This window comes from Gymnoscopelus braueri, assembly GCF_963280865.1.
Source record: "Gymnoscopelus braueri genome assembly, chromosome: 16".
Taxonomy (NCBI): domain Eukaryota; kingdom Metazoa; phylum Chordata; class Actinopteri; order Myctophiformes; family Myctophidae; genus Gymnoscopelus; species Gymnoscopelus braueri.
Window position 1 is genome coordinate 5348398 of NC_137616.1, and position 20798 is coordinate 5369195.

The 20798-nt window shown below is 40.9% G+C and overlaps 1 protein-coding gene across 1 annotated transcript in view; it reads right to left on the minus strand.

Moving 5' to 3' along the window:
• Positions 1-20798, minus strand: part of LOC308102587 (MAM domain-containing glycosylphosphatidylinositol anchor protein 2) — a gene marked incomplete at both ends in the record, with an annotated part of 464799 nt that overhangs the window by 63963 nt on the left and 380038 nt on the right. Inside the window, 1 exon segment of the mRNA XM_080452356.1 lies at positions 9296-9476. Coding sequence (XP_080308482.1) covers positions 9296-9476 — 181 coding nt within the window.

The following is a 20798-nucleotide window of genomic DNA, read 5'->3' on the forward strand; positions in this document are numbered from 1 at the left end:
TTGAGATGGGGGGTCCGCGGACAAATACATATCATTTTGGGGGTCCTTGACATGAAAACAGTTTGAGAACCACTGATATTATAGCAACATAAGTTGCTATAATATCAACATTAATAATAGCAAAAAAAAAATATGTTAGGATTTAGAAGACATGTGTTTAATCCCCAGAAGTAAAGATTTGAGTTAAAAATGTTCGCTTTAAAAAACATATATTCAAAGATTTTCTATTCAAAAAATGTCACGATTAAAAAAAAAAAATGCAAATCTACAAGCTCATAGCGCGGCACTCAGTGCCACGTTATGAGCTTTGAGCTAAATTCAAAAATAGCATAAAGTGATGCGCTGCACAAAGTGACGCGCAGTGAGCTTGTAGATCACTGGATTCTGCCAATGTAAGTATTTACTGTTTGTACTGTATGTACTGTATGTATTATTAAAGTGGCAACCTTTTTTATGAATCAAATATTTTTGTCCAATCTGTATGGTAGAGTATGTTAATGCATTATAGAAACGGGGTGGTTGTATTTGGTCTCCCTGCTCTTCTATTTAGATCGTGTCAAAGGTCATGTCTCACCTAGACACAGGATCTGACATGGATTTTTACCTGATGGTCAAGACTCAATTTATCCCCTGAGTAACCATTGAGCTATTAGCTCAATGGTAAAACAAAAAATCAGCACTTGCAGGAAACCGGGTTCAAATCAAGGGGTAGAAGAGGAAAGTTACATAGTGCAGCTTTAACAGTCCTGATACTATTTTTGACATTTTTTTATGTCTTCTACTGGATGCTGGCAGTGGTGTAAAGTAACTAAGTACATTTACTCAAGTACTGTACTTTCCTATTTTCAATACTTTTACTTCTACACCACTACAAGCAAACATTATACTTTTTACTCCACTACAAATATTTGAAAACTTTAGTTACTAGTTACTTTGATGGTTTTGATTATTATTACAAAACATACATTAACCACTTCAGCCTTATTTAACCTTTGGCTATTTGAAAATAGCCGATCTACAAGCTCACAACGCGTCACAATGCGACGTGTTGTGAGCTTGTAGATGTGCTATTTTCAAAATATTTCTTTCTATAAAAGTATACATAATGATAACTTGTGTAACGGGAAATTCTGCATAATTTGTACTTTTACTTTTGGTAGGTCATCAAATTATTGGCTTAGGAATGAGACAAAAACTAAAGAATCTCCATGAATTCAATGCTTCATGGGGAGTGTAATTGATAGAAAATAAGTTTTTTTTGGGGGGTGAACTACTCCTTTAAGTAAAACATGTCAGTACTTCTTCCACCACTGCCCGATACTATTTTTGACATTTTTATTCCTGCTACTGGAATCTAGGGAGCTACAAACAGTACAATATACAACCCCAGCGTCTACCCAGAGTTCAACACAGCTTGAAGCGATATCTTGTCCCATCGACACCCTCTCATGACCTGCTTCTCACATCCTCCATCACACATTCCCATCCTCCCCTGTGGTGAGAGGCAAAGTGTTAATGGAGATAATCCTGGACAGTGTTTCTTTCACGCGTCCAACGGGAGACAAAGTAGCGTTCCTCAGGCCATGCAGGCCTCTAGTGGTGGAACGTGTTTTTTTAGTTTTCCTGAGTGTTTTTAACTCATTAAGACCGAGAACACATCGGTGTCATTTTAAGATTTATTTGGCTATTAAAAAATAGCAGATGTACAAGCTCACGCTATGAGCTTGTAGATCTGCTATTTATTTTAAAATCATGGGAAATGTGTGCAGATCTGTGAATATATATGTTTTAAAACATTTTTAACTCCAATCTGTGCTTCTGGGGGGTCCCTGGAACAACATCATTTGAGATGGGGGTCAGCGGCCAAATACATATAATTTCTGGTGGTCCTTGACATGGAAAAGTTTGAGAACCACTCGTATAGCGACATACGTTTTTCAGAAAACTGTTAGGATTTAGAAGAAATTTGTAGAATTCCCAGAAGCAAAGATTTGAGTTACAAATGTCTGCTTTAAAATATATATATATATATATATATATATATTCAAAGATTTGCACAATTTTTCACGATAAAAAAAAAAAAAAGCAGATCTACAAGCTCTTAGCTCGGTGCCGCGGTAAGAGCTTGTAGATCTGCTATTTTTGAATAGCCAAAGAAATCTAAAAATGACAGATTCTTTCCCGGTCTAAATGGGATCATTGTTTCTAACGGGAGCGGTGCCACATTTTTGTAAACTCCAGCAGTTTGCCGTGGCGCTGGGCATTTTAACTTTCCCCTGCCTGCCGTAAGCTAAAATATTTCCAACTTGCGCTCCTGAAAGTGCTTTCAGGCAAACGCCCAGTGGACACTGGGCCTAACTCAAGCAGAATTTTTAGGTGCTTTTACTTTACCATTTCCAATTTTGCCATAGGGCCTTCCTACTGTACATCTCAGAGGCAAATTAGTACTTTTTATTCAACTACTGTACAGGCGTTGCCATTGTTATAGTCTTTGGTATGATTCAGGCGGTGGATTGAACCCTTACCTCCCACAATCTCAGGGCGGACACTGTAACCACAAGGCTCAAGTACATTTTTTTACAGGTCTTTTACCTATAACAGAGCATTTTTTGGTGGTATTGCTACCTTTACTAAAGTAAAAATTTAATCTGAGTACTTCTTCCGACCACTGGCTCTGTCAGGCTGACAGTATGCTGCTGGATGGGAGAACAGAGCAAGCAGCCCTGCGGTGGTAATTAGTCCAGTCTGTTGGTTGGGTCAGGCAGAAGGATTCACACATCACCAGCACTTCTCCTTCTCTCTCTTCTTTATTCAACTCTTCTCACTTTCTATCTCAACATCGTTCCCTTTTCTCCCCCAGTCCTGATGTGTCTGCTTCCATCACAATCTAACAGTGAAGAGAGGAACTATAACCAAACCATGCAAGCCTTTGTGACACATTATTATTATTATTATTATTAATATCTATGTGAAGTTGCATTGGTGAGTGAATAAGTGAGTGAGTGTGAGTACTGTGTGAATGTGAGTGTGAGTGTATGAGTGAGTGAATGAGTGCGTGTGTGTGCCTGAGTGAGTGCTCAGGTATCTAGTTTGTCGCCGTCCGACCTCCCTAGCCCGTGTTATTAAAGAAACACTGGCAAAAATGGCCAAAACTCAATCGAAAATCGGCATAAGTTGGCCGTTTTCAAGATGTTTTGGCCATTATCTCCGAAACGGAAGGTGCAATCTGCTCGGTTCAAAGCCTGTTGGATGCGTGACTTTGAGGACATTAAGCGCATCATGACACCTGTTCGGGCTTTTCGGGTTTTCGGGCCTAAAAGTATGGTAATTGTTCTGGCCGGGCCGAGCCTCGGACCGGCCCGGTAGGGCCCAGTTAGGGCCGGGCCTTAATTTTCAGGCCCTTTGAGAACTCTAACGTAGGTAGGTAGGTAGGTAGGTAGGTAGGTAGGTAGGTAGGTAGGTAGAGTACGACAGTAGGTAGAGTACGACAGTAGGTAGAGTACCACAGTATAGGATGAAACAAAGCTACAGGTAAAAGAGAAAAACTAGGCTAAAGAATACGTAGTAGGGGGACACCATTTAAAATAGGATCCAAATATAACAAACAATATAAAAGTTGACTCAACGTCTGATCTGGCCATCATTCTGCACCTGGACTGCTCAGGCTTTCATAATGTATATAGCCTACTGTATATGAGCCATTGATGCGTAGAAATAGAGGCATACAGTGTGTATGGTATCCATGGCAATAAGCATCGGCAGGTCCCCCAGCACAATAGATAGGCTGTGAATACTGAAATTAGGTGCTCATGAGCCTCATCTGCATTTCAATCCAGTTCACTGCAACTCAACTTCGTGAACCACAGCAAACATGACAAAATGCCACAAAAAGAAAAGAAAAAAGAACTTGCTTCTCTCTCTCTCTAATCCCAGATGAGCTGCAGAAAAGCTGAATAATTTACAGCTACAGTACAAGCAGCCAGAGGAACAAGAAGTCAGAAAGATGGAAAACGCAGTCACAGTCAGTGAGTTTGTTTCTGCAAACACACAAAGTGAGGTATGTAAGTTATGTGTTCACCGCTCTGCTTGCTATAAGCTTCATGAGAAGGTCCTCCACGGTGCCTCCGCAAGTTGTTGCTGCTGCCTCGACAGGCAGAGGTGAAAAGTAACTAAGTACATTTACTCAAGTACTGTACTTGAGTACATCTTACTTTTACTTTACTTGGGTATTTCCATTTTTATAATACTTCATACTTCCGACTGCACTACATCTCACTCTCAGAGACAAATATTGCAAGCAGATATGGACCACAATTATTTGAAAACTTAAGTTACTACTAGTTACTTTGTAGATTTAGATTTTGACACAAACAAAAACGCGATGATGCGATGCAATGCAAGAGTGCAGACCAGCCGAAACCCGGATCGCTGCCCTCTTTTTTCGACAAATTGAGTACAAAAGAACCCAATGGAAACAAGCCATAGTGCTCTCTTGGGTTTAAAAATCCTCTGAACAGACCTTGTATTGAACTGTACTTCCCTGTGCTTGTCTTTGCAAACTGTTAATAAAGTATTCAATCAATCAATCAATCCAGTCCATCCTGTCTAGCATCAGGGTCTTGAGTTCAGCAGTGTTGTTAGCTCCGCCGTCACGTAGCAGGTGGTGCGCCTATTTCGCCTCCTAGCTGTGCCTTGGGTCTGCCTGCTCACTACCAAAAATATTCCCAGATTATACACAAAAAAAATCTAGATTATTTTAAAATATCTGTCAGCAGTGTTAATTGTGTCGACTAAGACTAAAAGACTAAGGTTTTGATATATTGTCGACTAAGACTAGACTAAGACTAAACAATTTAGGAAGACTAAAATAGTACTAAATCTAAATGGTGTGTTATTCAAAAGACTAAGACTAAATCAGAATTTGCTGTGAAAATTTACTCTTTCTGTCATCAGCTTATCAGCTAACATCAAGCAGCTATACTAGCCATCGGGCTAACGTTTAATCTCTTGGAGAAACGCGTGGTGTTCTAATGATGTGTTCTCGCCATGCCATGAAGAACAGCAACACTGTCTCTCCCTGCCAGCTCAAACACACATTAAATGTGTGCCATCCATTGCGCCGCTGTACCGCGGCAGCCAGTCAGCATTCTAATCAGCCTGATGAAACGATATGACTGCAGAATGAACAGTCCTTTCGTCCTACTTAGCAACGCTCCATTGATTCGCAACATCACTTGCGTGTGCGGATAATGGCGGGGCTCATGCAGACGACACTATAGCGTCGGACCGGAATTTGACACCGGATGATAATGCCACCGGAGACAAGCACGCAATTATGAGTGTCGTAAAACGTGCAGCGCACGTCCGTGTATATCAGTGGTGGAAGAAGTACTCAGATGTTTTACTTAAGTACAGGTATCAATACTGCACTGCAGAAATACTCTGTTACAGGTAAAAGTCCGGAATTCAAAATGTCCTTGAGTAAAAGTATAAAGGTATTGCCATAAAAATTTACTTTAAGTACCAAAAGTAAAAGTACTCATTATGCAGAGTGTCCCATTTCAAGTTTTCAAATGTATAAAAATCTTTTGAAAATAGCAGATCTACAAGCTCACAACGCGTCGCTTCGCAACACATTGTGAGCTTGTAGATCGGCTATTTTCAAATGGCTGAAATGTATATAGGGCTGAAATGAGTATTGTATGTTTTGTAATAATAATCAAAAAGTAACTAGTAACTAAAGTTTTCAAATAATTGTAGTGGAGTAGAAGCTAAAGTACTGAAAATTGGAAATACTCCAGTTAAGTAAAAGTACCTCAACATTGTACTTAAGTACAGTGCTTGAGTAAATGTACTTAGTTACTTTCCACCACTGATGGTTAAAGACAGCCAATGAGGCATCTGGGACAGAATGTCTGGCATGTCATAATGTCTTGCCTTTTTGCCACAGTGTGCGTGGCAGCTGCAATGAGGTTTTAATGTGATTGCAGCGTGTTTGTTGTCCCTCCTCCTCCCTCTGTTCTGTTCCCCCGGTGAACGTGGTTGTTGATCGGTCGCTAATGTACGCTGTGTGTGCAGGACAGGTGTGACAGTCACACGTGCACACTGTGGTGGTGGCTCTCCGTCCTTTCACACGACCTCTGAGCAGTGGTGTAAAAAGTACTCACATTTTTTACTTAAAAAGTATCAATAGGCCTACTGCAATATAGAAATACTCTGTTACAAGTAAATGTCCAGAATTCAAAATGTACTCGAGTAAAAATACAAAAGTATTGCCATCAAAATGTACTTAAAGTACCAAAAGTAAAAGTACTCATTATGCAGAACGTCACATTTCAAGTTGTCAAATGTATAAATATATTTTGAAAATAGCCGAACTACAAGCTCACAATGTGTCGCATCGCGACACATTGTGAGCTTGCAAAATTTTACTTAAGTACAGTACTTAAGTAAATGTACTTAAGTACAGTACTTAAGTAAATGTACTTAGTTACTTTACACCAATGACAAACACTGGGTTGATCAGGGATTTTCTTTGATCAAACTATAGCCAGAATTATTTCAGCCTGAGTGTTATGCAACAGGGAAGACAAGACGAAGATTTCTTTCATGTACACGATTTCAAATTCAAATTATATTTGATGAATTCACTTGAATACGTCCCTCCTCATGCATACCATGCATGATACGCAGTGCTATTTGTCAATATGACTGCTGACATCAGTAAAAAAACAAAATCTTTGATTTGGTCACAGATCAACCACCGATGACATTTTACAGCTGCTGTCATCCATGCATGCATCGATGGCGACTGGGAATACATCGATATTATACGGATGTAAGACTAGATATCGTTTTGGATTTTTGGTTATCGTTGCTGTTGCAACCCTGGACTGCTGTTGATAACCCTGGACACAGTACAATAGTGCTGCAACAACATTTCTCTGCTTGCGAGGCTACAAATAAAGATTCTTGATTCAAGTGTGTACTTCTCGGGTCACAGTTCAAAGGCTGGCTTCAAAGACTATTTGTAAGGGGCAGAGTCACAAGAAATGCACCCAAAAATCACAATTCCCTGGTTGAGAACAGAGTGCCACAAGAGGTCTCAAATCCCATAATCCCATGTATGACTTTCTGACACACGGCGCACACCGCTGCACACACGCAGACACAGAAGTACAAACAAGATGAACATTCAAATACTCTGTATTAACCCTTTAAGACCTGAGGTTCCGATTCTACAAAATGTCTTCTAAATCCTAACAGTTTTCTGAAAAACGTATGTTTCTATATCAGTGGTGCTCGAACTTTTTCACGTCAAGGACCACCGCCACCTTTCTCCCATACTATTTGGCTGCCGAACCCATCTCAAAATATGTTGTTCTAGGGACCCCCCAGAAGCAAAGATTTGAGTTAAAAATGTTCGCTTTAAAATATATATATTCAAAGACTTGCACATATTTTCACGATTAAAAAAAAATAGCAGATCTACAAGCTCATAGCGCGGCACTCGATGCCACGCTATGAGCTTGTATATCTGCTATTTTTGAATAGCCAAAGTGTAAAATAATGCTTTTTAGCTCAAATCAAAAAGTGACACAGATGCGTTCCAGGTCTTAAATGATAAATAAGGCATAAGTAGGCTATATGAGTTCAGCATACTGTACATACTCTCACTTTCTGAGGCACGTGCAACAGAAGCAGGTCATTATTGCAATGTGTAATAGCGTGGAAATAATCAATAATAATGGGTGTTGGGTGGCTGCCACCCACCCAACATCCCATTACACACAAGTGTGATGGAGACAGCTGGGAGGAGGAGGGCTGGTCAGTGGCAGGGGGGATACTGTCCGGCCGGGGGGCGGGGAGGCTATTTAAAGGTAGGAAGGGGCCAAACACCCAAAGGGCTAATTACTGTTAATGCCCATGTATTTCAGACTGGAGGATTAGTAACCAGCCATATGGGTAATCATAGACTTGAATAGCGTTGATGTCAGGGCAGAAACCTCTTATCTCCATATTCTAAACTTTTGTGTTTTTTTTGTAAATTAACACCCTATTTGATCATACTACAGCATCACACAAAAGCATCAAAAGTAGAAGATCCTTCGCACTGCGTTTTGAGCTTGTCGATCTGCTACTTTTGATATTTTTGAATCCTGAAAATTAACAGTTTTGGAGGTTTCCACCCGACATAAACGATATGGAATGATGCTAATTATACTGCAGCTTTGCTTGATAAATTGCCACAAATTAGACACCTATACTACTTACAGTAAAAAGTTTGCACTGAATGTTAGATATTTCACACTACTCATTCAGTCTCCGTCACAAAACGTCGAGCGCTCATTCTCCCAGGTTAAAACTAATTAAAAACTATCTGAGTAGCACAAGGGGACGGGATAGACTTAGCGGACTGACCATGTTATCAATTTAAAGTGACTAGGTGAAGATGTTGAACAAACAGTGGATGACTTCACAGGGTGCGAGGCTCATCAAGCACCCTTGGTGAGTATCTAGGCTACTTGATGAACTGAGACCGCCGTGCCAATTTACCTATTAATTAACAGGAGGCTATTGCTCATTAGTGGAGCCAGGTACCACAGTGACATGATCGCTGCAGGGGTGCTGAACTCTGTGTCTGTGTGTGTGTGTGTGTGTGTGTGTGTGTGTGTGTGTGTGTGTGTGTGTGTGTGTGTGTGTGTGTGTGTGTGTGTGTGTGTGTGTGTGTGTGTGTCTGTGTGAGCGCCAGAGCACAATGTGTGCCGTGCGTGCAAGTATACACTGTAGTGTTTTTTTGTTTCTCGTTTGTCCGTTGTAACTAATAAATCATTGAAATTGAATATGACCTATAATAAAAAAATCAAAATGGTCTAAATAGCGCAGCAATGGATGGTAGAGAAACATGGGCAGTCTCGTTACTGCATCTATTATACCTGTCTGTCTGTCTGTCTGTCTGTCTGTCTGTCTGTCTGTCTGTCTGTCTCCACTGGGGTGGGGAACCAACATAATAGTCTCTGTTACGTGGAAACATCACATGTCCAAAAATGTTACTTTTTAGGAAGTATCAAAAGTAGCAGATCTGCAAGCTCAAAACGCATCACTTCACACTGCGTTTCGAGCTTGCAGATCTGCTACTTTTGATGCTTTTGTGTGACGCTGTATTATGATCAAGTAAGGGCGTTAATTTACGGGGGGAAAAAACACAAAGTTATAATATTGGAGATAAGAGGTTTCTGCCCAACAGTAACGATAATATGACATCCTTTACATGATGTTCTGTACACTGACTCACCGCTGTAGGTGACGATGCGGATGGTGGAGTCTCCCTCTCCGAAGCGTGTGATGGGGGTGAGGCGCACCTCGTAGGACTCGGGCTTGATGAGCTCCGTCAGGTTGTGGGTGATGAGCTCTCCTTTGTTGAGGTTCCCCTCCAGCACAGGGATCTCCTGCTCCCACCAGCGCTGGAGCCCCGTCTGCAAGGGAGGAAGGAAAGCAGTGTTGATTTTGACAGAAATTTTTGATTTAGTGTTAGTCATAGTCTTTTGAATATAATTCCATTTAGTTTTAGTCATAGTTTAATCATCTGAAATGTTTTAGTTTTTGTCTAGTTTTAGTCGACTAAATATAAGATTTTAGTCGACTAAATCTACAGTTGATTTAGTCGACTTAAATGTATTTTGGCGGTTTCTTGATGGCGTCGTAATGGCTGATTTTACACTTGGTTGCATGCTGATAATAGCAGATCTACAAGCTCACAACACGTCGCGCTGTGACGCGTTGTGAGCTTGTAGATCTGTAGATCCTTTCAGAGCGCAACACCCGAGCGCAACCAAACATGAAATTAATTGTCTTAGTTCTATTGGATCTCTTCCCCACGAGTCCCTCCCTAACATTTTAGTCTAGTTTTTATTTGTTGACAAAATCGTCAATATATTTAGTCTTAGTTTAAGTCATCTTAGCTTAGTTTTTATTTAGTTTTTTTATTTATTTATTTACGAAACATTTTCGTCATAGTTTCAGTCGACGAAATCAACACTGGAAGGAAGTAACAGCCAAATGTCAAAGGGTGCTGGGTTACCCGAAAGCTATAGTCTCGCGAGCCAGACTGTTGTGCTTCCGTCATACAGAGCAACGGTAGCTCTGAAAATTATCAAGCGATAAGCGGATTTGACGCCTTCCTCCCACTTCCATTTGGGCTGGAAAGTGGTTACAGTATTTTTGTTTTAGGTTTCAGAATTTGCGCCGTATTAGGAAATGACCGTGAACAACAAAGTACTGATAAAGCAAATTAAGATACAATTCATTTTTGTATAGTTATCATTGAAATAATAATAACAATCTCAAGACCTGGACTTGTTAGACAGCACAGCAGCATGCATTTGCATACCACTGGTCTGCATGCTCAATCATCACAAGTTTCTCCAGATAAGGCAAGTTCATTTGTATAATATAGTACATTTCAACAACAAGGCAATTCAAAGCGCTTCACACAAAACATTAAGAGCATTAAGACATCAAGACACAGATTAAGACAAAAAGAAACGCATCATAAAATAAATTGTATAAGAGCAACAGCCAAACAACAATATCATTGTAAATCGTCTGTCGGCGATGCAAATGTAAAATATAGGAAAGCACAGTAGTTCTTTGAATGGCGTGGCTCTTTAGGAGGCTATTAGCCACCCTTCATATGATTAAATGTACATGGACATGCAGTCCTATGGTCTCTAACACGCGTATAAATAGATTTTTATGTTCCAAAATCAACAGAGAACCAGGACGACACTGTTCTTTAGGCTTGGCAGGAACAAGAAAAATGCTTAGGCCTATACCCGGTAGTTGCTGTCCCATCCGACAGAGACGTTATGTGACCACAGTAAACTAATGGCTTCAGATTCACTACTCATCTTGTCTATCAATGTATAGCCGACAGACAGTGGTGTAAAGGAGCTAAGCACATTTACTCAAGTACTGTACTTCAGTATAATTTAAGAGTATTTCCAATTTTCAGTACTTTTACTTCTACTCACACTACATCTCAGAGTCAAATATTGTACTTTTACCCCTCTACAATTATTTAAAAACTTTAGTACTAGCTACTTTGTATATTTTGTTACTCGTAACAGAGTAGTTCTACATTGCAGTATTGATACTTTTACCTTAGTAGAGCAATATGAGTACTTTTTCCACCACTGCCCACAGACATAATTGCATACAACCCATACTGTTAAATGGTTATACCACGCAACAGGAAACACCTGTGGGGCATTCATCATGCACCATCAACCCAGCAGGTATTCTTCACTCTGTCATCTCTCAAATGTCATCACATTTAGCAGCTGCTATACAGCCATAAGTGACAGACAGCTTATCATCATCAGTGGGCAGGCAGGCAGCTGTGGGGCGTCCAACATTGTCCAGGTAATTACTTAATTGGTATACTGTCCTCCTCTCACCATCCTACTACATCCACTGTGCTTTATAGTGCCGCCACCGCCACCTTTTCAATGTCCTTCACATCACACTCTCTCTCAGAAGAAGAAGAAGAAGAAGAAGAAGAAGAAGAAGAAGAAGAAGAAGAAGAAGAAGAAGAAGAAGAAGAAGAAGAAGAAGAAGAAGAAGAAGAAGAAGAAGAAGAAGAAGAAGAAGAAGAAGAAGAAGAAGAAGGTACTCAATTGCTCTACTTAAGTAAAAGTATCAATACTGCAATGTAGAAATACTCTGTTACAAGTAAAAGTCCGGAATAAAAAATTTACTTGAGTAAAGTACAAAAGTATTGGCATCAAAATGTACTTGAAGTACCAAAAGTAAAAGTACTAATCAATGCAGAATGTCCTATTTCAAGTTTTCAAATGTATAAACATCTTTTGAAAATAGCAGATCTACAAGCTCACAACACATTGTGGGCTTGTAGATCTGCTATTTTCAAATGGCCAAAATGTATAAAGGGCTGAAGTGGTTAATGCATGTTTTGTAATACAAATCTACAAAGTAACTAGTCACTAAAGGTTTTCAAATACATGTAGTGGAATAAAAGTACAATATTTGGATCCGAGATGTAGTGTTGAAGAAGTAAAAGTATTGGCAATTGGAAATACTCAAATAAAGTACAAATACCTCTCTCTCTCTCTCTCTCTCTCTCTCTCTCTCTCTCTCTCTCTCCAGATAATAGCGTCTGCTAAAATGCATACATTTTAAATTGGCTTGGTAATTCAAAAGCTACTATTAGTCGGTTAAAAAAAAATTAAGAACAATGTCTCCACTTCAAATTATGGTGCAGAGTGCAAACTCCATTCATTTGACTATCAGTGAGGACACCTTAGCATTATCTTATTCCTTTGAAGTTTTGGCACTCACACACACGATAATTGTATATCTTGTCTTGTGTGTGTATAGCAGTGATGGAAAAAGTGCTCAAATGTTTTATTTAAGTAAAAGTATCAATACTGCAATGTAGAAATACTCTGTTACAAGTAAAAGTCCAAAATTCAATATTTACTTGAGTAGAAGTACAAAAGTATTGGTATCAAAATGTACTTAAAGTACCAAAAGTAGAAAGTACTCATTATGCAGAAAAATCTTTCGAAAATATCAGATCTACATCTTTTCAAATGGCCAGAATGTATACAGGGCTTAAGTGGTTAATGCATATTTTGTAATAATAATCTAAATCTGCAAAGTAACTAAAGATTTCAAATAATTTAGGTGGAGTAAAAGTACAATATTTTCCTCTGTAGATGTAATGGAGTAGAAGTAAAAGTAATGAAAAATAAATGTACTTAAGTACAGTACTTGAGTAAATATACTTAGTTACTTCACACCACTGGTGTATGAGGAGGGGTAATATCAAATACCATCACATATATAGCATATATATAGCATAATATCAAATAGCATCACATCAAACACTGATCTTCTAATTGTCTTCAACTGAAACCATGCGTATTGCATTGACCGGGGGTCTCCTTGGGCTCTGTACTTGTCCATATACGTTTTCAAATTTCCACCAATGTTTCCCGTCACTTTGTGCCACGCTATGAGCTGGCAGATCTGCAATTTTTTTAAACATCTTGAAAATGTGTGCAAATCTTTTCTTTTGGAAGGTCCCTGGAACTAAATATTTACATAATTTTGGGGGTCCTTGGCACAAAACATTTTTAGAACCACTCAAGTAGAGGAAGCCAGCAGAGAGAGAGAGAGAGAGAGAGAGAGAGAGAGAGAGAGAGAGAGAGAGAGAGAGAGAGAGAGAGAGAGAGAGAGAGAGAGAGAGAGACCAATAATGTGAAGGAGAGTGAAAAGGAAAAGGTGGGATGATGGCATCAAAAGCGGTCGGCGTATAGGTGCGAGGTAACAGTACCAATTAAGCCATTACCTGGAAAATGTGGACGCTCCACAATTAAGACACAATTGTCGCCATTACAGCTACAGTAGTTCACTGGTATAAATGGAAAGACACCTTTCTAGATAATTGCACATGATTTGTCTCTCTGTGCCGAGATCCTTTAAAATTCCCCACTCCTCCCTCTGGACGAACAAAAGGCATTTCAAGGCACGTTAATTGGAAAGAATTACATGGTATGCAGAGAAAAAAAAAAGTCTTATGAAGTGTGCGTGTGCATGCGTGCTGCCGTGCGTGCGCTCTACCGCGAGAAGACGAAGATCTCAGATGCAGGGGTGGTTTACTTGAGTAAAAGTATCAATAGCCTACCACCATGTAGAAATACTCTGTTACAAGCAAAAGTCTGGTATTCAAAATTTACTTGGGTAAAAATACAAAAAAGTATTGGCATCAAAATACTTTAGAGTACCAAGTACCAAAAGTTAAAAGTACTCATTATGCAGGATGTCCCAGGTCTCCAAATGTATTAAAATCGTTTGAAAATAGCAGATCTACAAGCTCACAATCGTGCACGCGCGATAAGCATTTTCTTTCTCGAATTTTGATAGTTTCTTTTCGGTTACTTTATTTCGGTTTTAGGGTTAGGGTTAGGTAGGGTTATGTTATTTAATTCATATTTTTGCCTGATTTTACTGATTTATTATTTTTAAAAAAAATTATGTTAACATACATTTTTATTATTCTAAATGACTTGGGCTGACATTCCCGCAAAGCATTGTGGGAAATGGAGGCGTATTCTGATAAAACACAGATAAGGCATGCGTGAAGCATGAAGCACTTGTTTTATATGTGTGAGCGAGGCCCAAGAATATACAAACTCTGGCGCCCGTGCTTTGCGGCACATACGTTATGCAAAGCCAATAAGTTCAGCCGACGGGACAGAATGGTCGGATGCTGTCCGAGTAAGCCTGGGCTATTTCACATTGACTCCTATGATATGTGATGGGAGCGGGACAGGCCATATAGCGGATAGCAATGGTTAGGTCTGAACAATCTCTTTTGGGGGGAAAATCGCTATTAGAATTGTTACACCATGACAAGGTACTGTAACTACACAACCCAAACCTTTACCAAAGTGCCCTTGTGCTTTAAAAAAGATTATTTTTTCCTGATATAATGGGCATATATTTGGGCATTGCTGACATCATAGTGATGACGCACGTGCCAAGGCGATCAGCTTAAAAGCAGAACCCGCAGAGTGCAAATGAGAATAATCAACCAAATCCTCATCTGTCACTGCTAATGGCCTACCAGAGCAACCGTCTAGAGAATACCTGACTGCATCACCTTCCCTCACGAACCCACTGAACATCAGAAATTGTGTTCTGATCCAACACCCTGGAGTGATTACTGGCTTACCTATATTGGTACTGGACACCATCTAACTTACAGTGTGTGGTTGCCATACCAATATAAGTGGTAGCAGGTGCAATAGGACAAATATTTAACAGTGAACTCAACTACGCCTACTCCCTCTTTTCCTCAGTGGTGCTGGTGTTAGGAAATGTTACACTGGGCCGTGCATCAGAAGGGAAAACAACATTCTCCCGGCCACCAAATCGGTATTCTTGCTGCTGTCGTCGTTGGCCAAAAGGTGTACGCCTTTGGAGGACGCAAGGACAAGCTCTACTCTGATCAGATGACTGTGGATATCTTCAACACAGTGTCTTTACGATGGATTCAGTTGCCCCCAGTGACAGCTAGAGGAGGAGAACGTCCTTCTGAGGTTCCCCACGAGCAGCACAGCCACACAGCTGGGTTGATAGAACTTATCATCTACATCTGGGGGGGATGTAGGTACGACGGGATTAGGTCAAGCAACAAGCTTTTTGCAATTGATGTCAACACCCACAGATGGTTCAAGCCTAATGTTTCTGGGACTGTGCCCGAGGCGAGGCAGTGGCACTCAGCCTTTGTCTTGGGGAAGGTTATGTATATCTTTGGAGGATACAATAATGTGACCGGATGCACTAGTAATGACATCTACAAGTTGGACACCACCACAATGGTCTGGACTTCAATTAACACCAGAGGCACGCCACCACCTACTTCGGTAGTACATCACTCTGCCACAATCATGGGGACAAAGATGTTTGTATTTTCGACCTACTACCAGAACTACTACTACTTCTACAGCTGCATCAAAGTGTTTGACACAGAGACCAGCTGTTGGCTGAGCACGCCTTCTACACAGCTTGAAGGGCGCACGCATCATTCAGCCTTTACCTACAATGGAGAGCTGTACATAGTTGGCGACAGAAAGTTTTCCTTAAACATTAAATTCAAACATCTGTGGAAGTTCAATCCAGAGACTTTCTCCTGGACAACGGTTGAGGTCAAGGGGAATGGCCCATGTTGGATGTCAAGGAGGTGTTGTTGCATGGTGGGAGATCATTGCATCCTCTTTGGAGGAGACGTGACCGTTGAGCTGTACATCTTAGACTTAAGTCCTAGTCTGAAGATGTTATGCAAGCTAGCAGTTATTCAGTACGGTCTGGAACAGTCGGATCTACCACATGACATCAGGTGGGAACTGGCAGCCATGATGAGAACCAACAACAGAAACTGAAAAAATAACATAGCTCACCTAAACCTTGAACAGCGTTTCCCAACTTTAGTGTGCCGCCTGAGAGGGCTTGGTGTGCCGTCTAAAATGTCAAAGAAACAGAACAAAACCAACCCCGCACCCTCGAGAACCATAGATGAGGGACAGCGAGTGCATTTTCCGGCAGCGGAAGCTTCCGTGGCGGAGCAGCAGGCTGCATTGTGGGGGAGCAGCGGGATTCCGGCGGCGGAGCGGCAGGTGCCGGGAGGCGGGGCGGCAGCAGCAGCGGCGGAGCGGCAGTTTCCTATACCTAAACCTAACCCCAACCCCTAACCTCAGTAAAACTATGCCTAAACCTAACCCTAACCCCTAACCTCAGTAAAACTATACCTAAACCTAACCATAACCCCTAAACCTAACCTCAGTAAAACTATGCCTAAACCTAACCCCTAACCTCAGTAAAACTATACCTAAATCTAACCCTAACCATAACCCATAACCCTAACCTCAGTAATATTTGCCAGACCCAGAGGGTCGGCCTACATGAGGCTCTGCCCCCTTTCGTCCATACGTGGGCGAAAAAGACCGGCTGTATAAAAGGGACCCTTTCTTCTCCATACATGGACATAAAAGGGACACAGGCTGACACGTCATACGAAGTCCGTCATACGAAGTCCTTAAAGTATAAAGTACTAGAAATGTATTCTGGGTCTGGCAGAACCAGGTCTCCTGGTCTTGTTTATTACAAGGATGGTTTAGTAGGCATTCCGCTCCACCGCCGGCAGCCCGCCGTTCCACCGCTGGCAGCTGCCGCTCCTCCACCTGCAGTTCCGCAGCAGCTTCTGTTGCCGGAAAATGCACTCGCTCCTTCTGCAATAGATACGGCTACTACTGCCATGAGCCATCGTCCGTCACGGACACACAGCCAATGACGACGAGTCCATTCAGTGAAGCGACCGCCACCCCTAGGAATGCAAATGTATGTCTTTGTCTTCATGGTTACGTCATGGTTACGCATTGCTTTTTACACCATGAGGTGCTAGTTGCAAAGACTTTACCAAAAGACCTGTCAGCCGTATTTGGATGATGCGGTAAGCATCGTTAACTTTATAAAAGCACAAACATTGAAAAGCCGGCTGTTCGCCACCTTGTGTACAGAAATGGGGGCGGAACCTAAAACGTTGCTGTTGCACACCGAAGTGTGGTGGATCTCCAGAGGACATGTGGATAAGGGCCACCTTGAGATGTTTCCCCTCAGCAACACTGGACACCCAATCACTCCTGCTTTGCATGGGGTCATTTCTCAGCATTTGAAAAGTCTTGAGGAGAAATTTGCCTTTTATTTCCCCTCAGCTTCCATCAAAGACTTCGACTGGGTCTGTGGGACCCATTCAACTTGTCTTCTGCAAACGTGAACAGCCCATTGCAGGAGCAAGAGCAGCTATTGGAAATAAGGGAGGACCGTGGATTGAAAATGAAATTCAGCGATCTAAGCTTGGACAGTTTTTGGTTGACTGTTGGAAAAGAATATTCAGCCATCACAGACAGTGAGTGCACTGGCAGGGACTGAGAGCAGTTGACCTGGAGCTCTGTGTCTGCTTGTCATCAGTCTCAGCCAGGATACAAACTCTGTGTTCAGCAAGACTAATAAGAGTTGTACGGTGGCCTAATTTTTTCTTTTGTTTTTACAAATCTTTTTTTTGTTTGTTTTAAAGTATTTTCTTTTCCAAAAAAGTGCTTAAGTTTCACAATAAGACGATTGCATTGTGGCCTAAAAAGTGCTGTTTTTTTTTTACAAATCTTTTTCAAAAAAAGTTTCACACTAAGACTAAGGCAGTTGTATTGTGGCCATAAATATTTTAAGTATTTTTCTGGGAAGGTGAATCCAACTCCTCATTTCTCATTTGAAAGTCTCGAGGAGAAATTTGCCTTTTAGTCATCTGAAGCTAAGGGGGGGACAAAACCCCCCGTCCCCCCCGGGATTTCCGCGCCTGCTTTCCACCACTGCTCAGATGCCAAATCTCATCTCTGCAAACATGGCTTCAAATAGAAAGCTGAATAAATCAATATCTTCCGTATCGGAAAATAAAAGGAAGCAAATTAAATCAAAATGAAATGAATTAAGTTCATTAGAAAAAAACATTTACCTTTTCAAATAGGCTTTTCAAGCCTTCTTTTCCCTGGTTTTGGATCTGGTTTATTAGCGTGCTGCTGAGAGACTACTGCTCTCTGCGCTCAATTAAGGTTTGTGTATACATCTCATTACCTTTAGGGTTTTCTCTCGCCCTACAGAGACTCAGTCATATCACATTCAATTTCACTTGATTGCAGCAACAGTTCATGACGCGGGTTTTATGGAAAACTTTGAAAACCAGCGGTGCCCATCAAAGAGAGAGGTGTGTGTGTGTGTGTGTGTGTGTGTGTGTGTGTGTGTGTGTGTGTGTGTGTGTGTGTGTGTGTGTGTGTGTGTGTGTGTGTGTGTGTGTGTGTGAGTGTGTGTGTGTGTGTGTGTGCGTGTGCGTGTGCGTTGGGGTGTGTGTGTGTGAAGGGAAATAATCAAAGTGACAGACTCCTGATCCAGATTGCCTGCATGTAATTAGTCTGCCTTCCCATTGATCTGCCTCCATTCTGACGGCACGCGTGCGCGCGCACACACACACACACACACACACACACACACACACACAAACAAACACACCGTGAGTGACACATCAATGGAGAGAAGAAGAAAAGCGGGAGAGGAAGAGGAAGAGGAGTAGGAGGAGGAAGAGGAAGAAGAAGAAAAGATGAAGGATAAAGGAAGTGGTGGTTGGTGATGTACTTTTTTTTTGTACAAAAGGATGGCGGATCGAAGCCTGTTGTTGGGGGTAACATCGAGGTGACTGTTACCTCACAGAGAGAAAGTAACACAGGTAGACAGACAGCAGTGGTGGAAAGTAACTAAGTACATTTACTTAAGTACTGTACTTAAGTACAATTTTGAGGTATTTGTACTTTACTTGAGTATTTCCCATTTCCAGTACTTTTACGTCTACTCCACTACATCTCGGATCCAAATATTGTGCTTCTACTCCACTACAATTATTTTTAAACTTTAGTTACTAGTTACTTTTCAGACATACATTATATTATGAAACATACACTAACCACTTCAGCCCTATTTTATGCATAGGCTATTTGAAAATAGCCGATCTGCAAGCTCACAACGCGTCGCATCGCTACGCGTTGTAAGCTTATTTTCAAACATTTTAGTACTTTTACTTTTGGTACTTTAAGTACATTTTGATGCCAATACTTTTGTGCTTTTACTCAAGTAAATGTTTAACTCTGGACTCTTACTTATAACAGAGTCTTTCTATATTGCAGTATTAGTACTTTTACTTAGTGTCAAATATTTGAGTACTTTTTCCACCACTGACAGACAGACACAGAGAGACGGGTAGACAAATGGACGGATGGAAAGATTGTTGGACGGGAAAAGACAGGATGGCTGAGGCTGACAGATGGAAAGACAAACAGCACAACGATGGAAGGTTGAGTGATTTGTTTCAGTAAATGATTGATCGATGGCTATTGGCTAATGATTGATTGATGGCTATATGAGGGTTTTTAAAGTGGTTGATATTGAACACATTGCTTCATGTGGACTGACTGGTCTCAGACACCAACATCAACTGCCAAAAGTTCTTATGGACACTGATCTTTAAGATTGAGTTATTGTCCAGTGTCTCACACGCCCGGAGCAACGGAAATCCCCTTAAAATGATCAGATGATAAATGATAAAGCGGACAGTCGCGCAAATTTGTGCTAATATAAATCAAACTAATCGAAGCATTATATTAGCTTGCTGCTTATCAGAAATGCACATTCTAAAATAAAATGTAAAGACATTTTTAAAAGATATTTTCGTGAACGGAAATGACGAACAGATGACGTCTTCCGCTCTCCGCTATCAGGAGGTGTATTTCCAGACTCTACAGTATATAGCATTCAGAGATTGTGGAATAGTTGTCTGGCTACCCAAGATTATCGCGAATGCAACGCTTTGCAAGATATCTCTGCTGTCTGGCAGAAACCAGTTAACTCCAAAATGTTCATTTTTCAGGAAATGAAAGAGTTAGGAGGTTTTGTTCATCATTGATAAGAACAGCTGAATGGACCTCCAAGCTCTCAATGAGGTTGGAGGTCAAAAGGGGGTGGAGCCTGGAGTCAGCAAAACTCCGGTGGAGTTAGCTGGTTTCTGCCGGACAGCAACAATATGGGATATTTCCGGCATACGACAACTCAACATCACGCAACGGAGCATAATATTACGCATAAGTCAACGGACGGACGGACGGACGGACGGACGGACAGGTCTTTCAAGCCTGCAACGGAGTAAACCAGGCGTGTAGGCGGGATTAACATTTAGGCAGTGGTGTAAAGTAACTAAGTACATTTACTCAACTACTGTACTTAAGTACAATTTTGAGGTATTTTTTACTTTACTGGAGTATTTCCAATTTTCAGTACTTTTACTTCTACTCCACTACATCTCAGAGGCAAATATACTACAATTATTTGACAGCTTTAGTTACTAGTTACTTTTGATTATTACAAAACGTACATTACCCACTTCAGCCTATGCATTTTGGCCATTTGAAAATAGCCGATCTACAAGCTCACAATGTGTCGCTTCGTGACGCATTGTGAGCTTGTAGATCTGCTATTTTCAAAAGATTTGTATACATTTTATACATTTGAAAACTTGTGAAATGGGACATTTTGCCTAACGGGTAATTTTACTTTTGGAAGTATATTTTGCTGCCAATACTTTTGTACTTTTACTCAAGTAAAATTTCAATACCAGA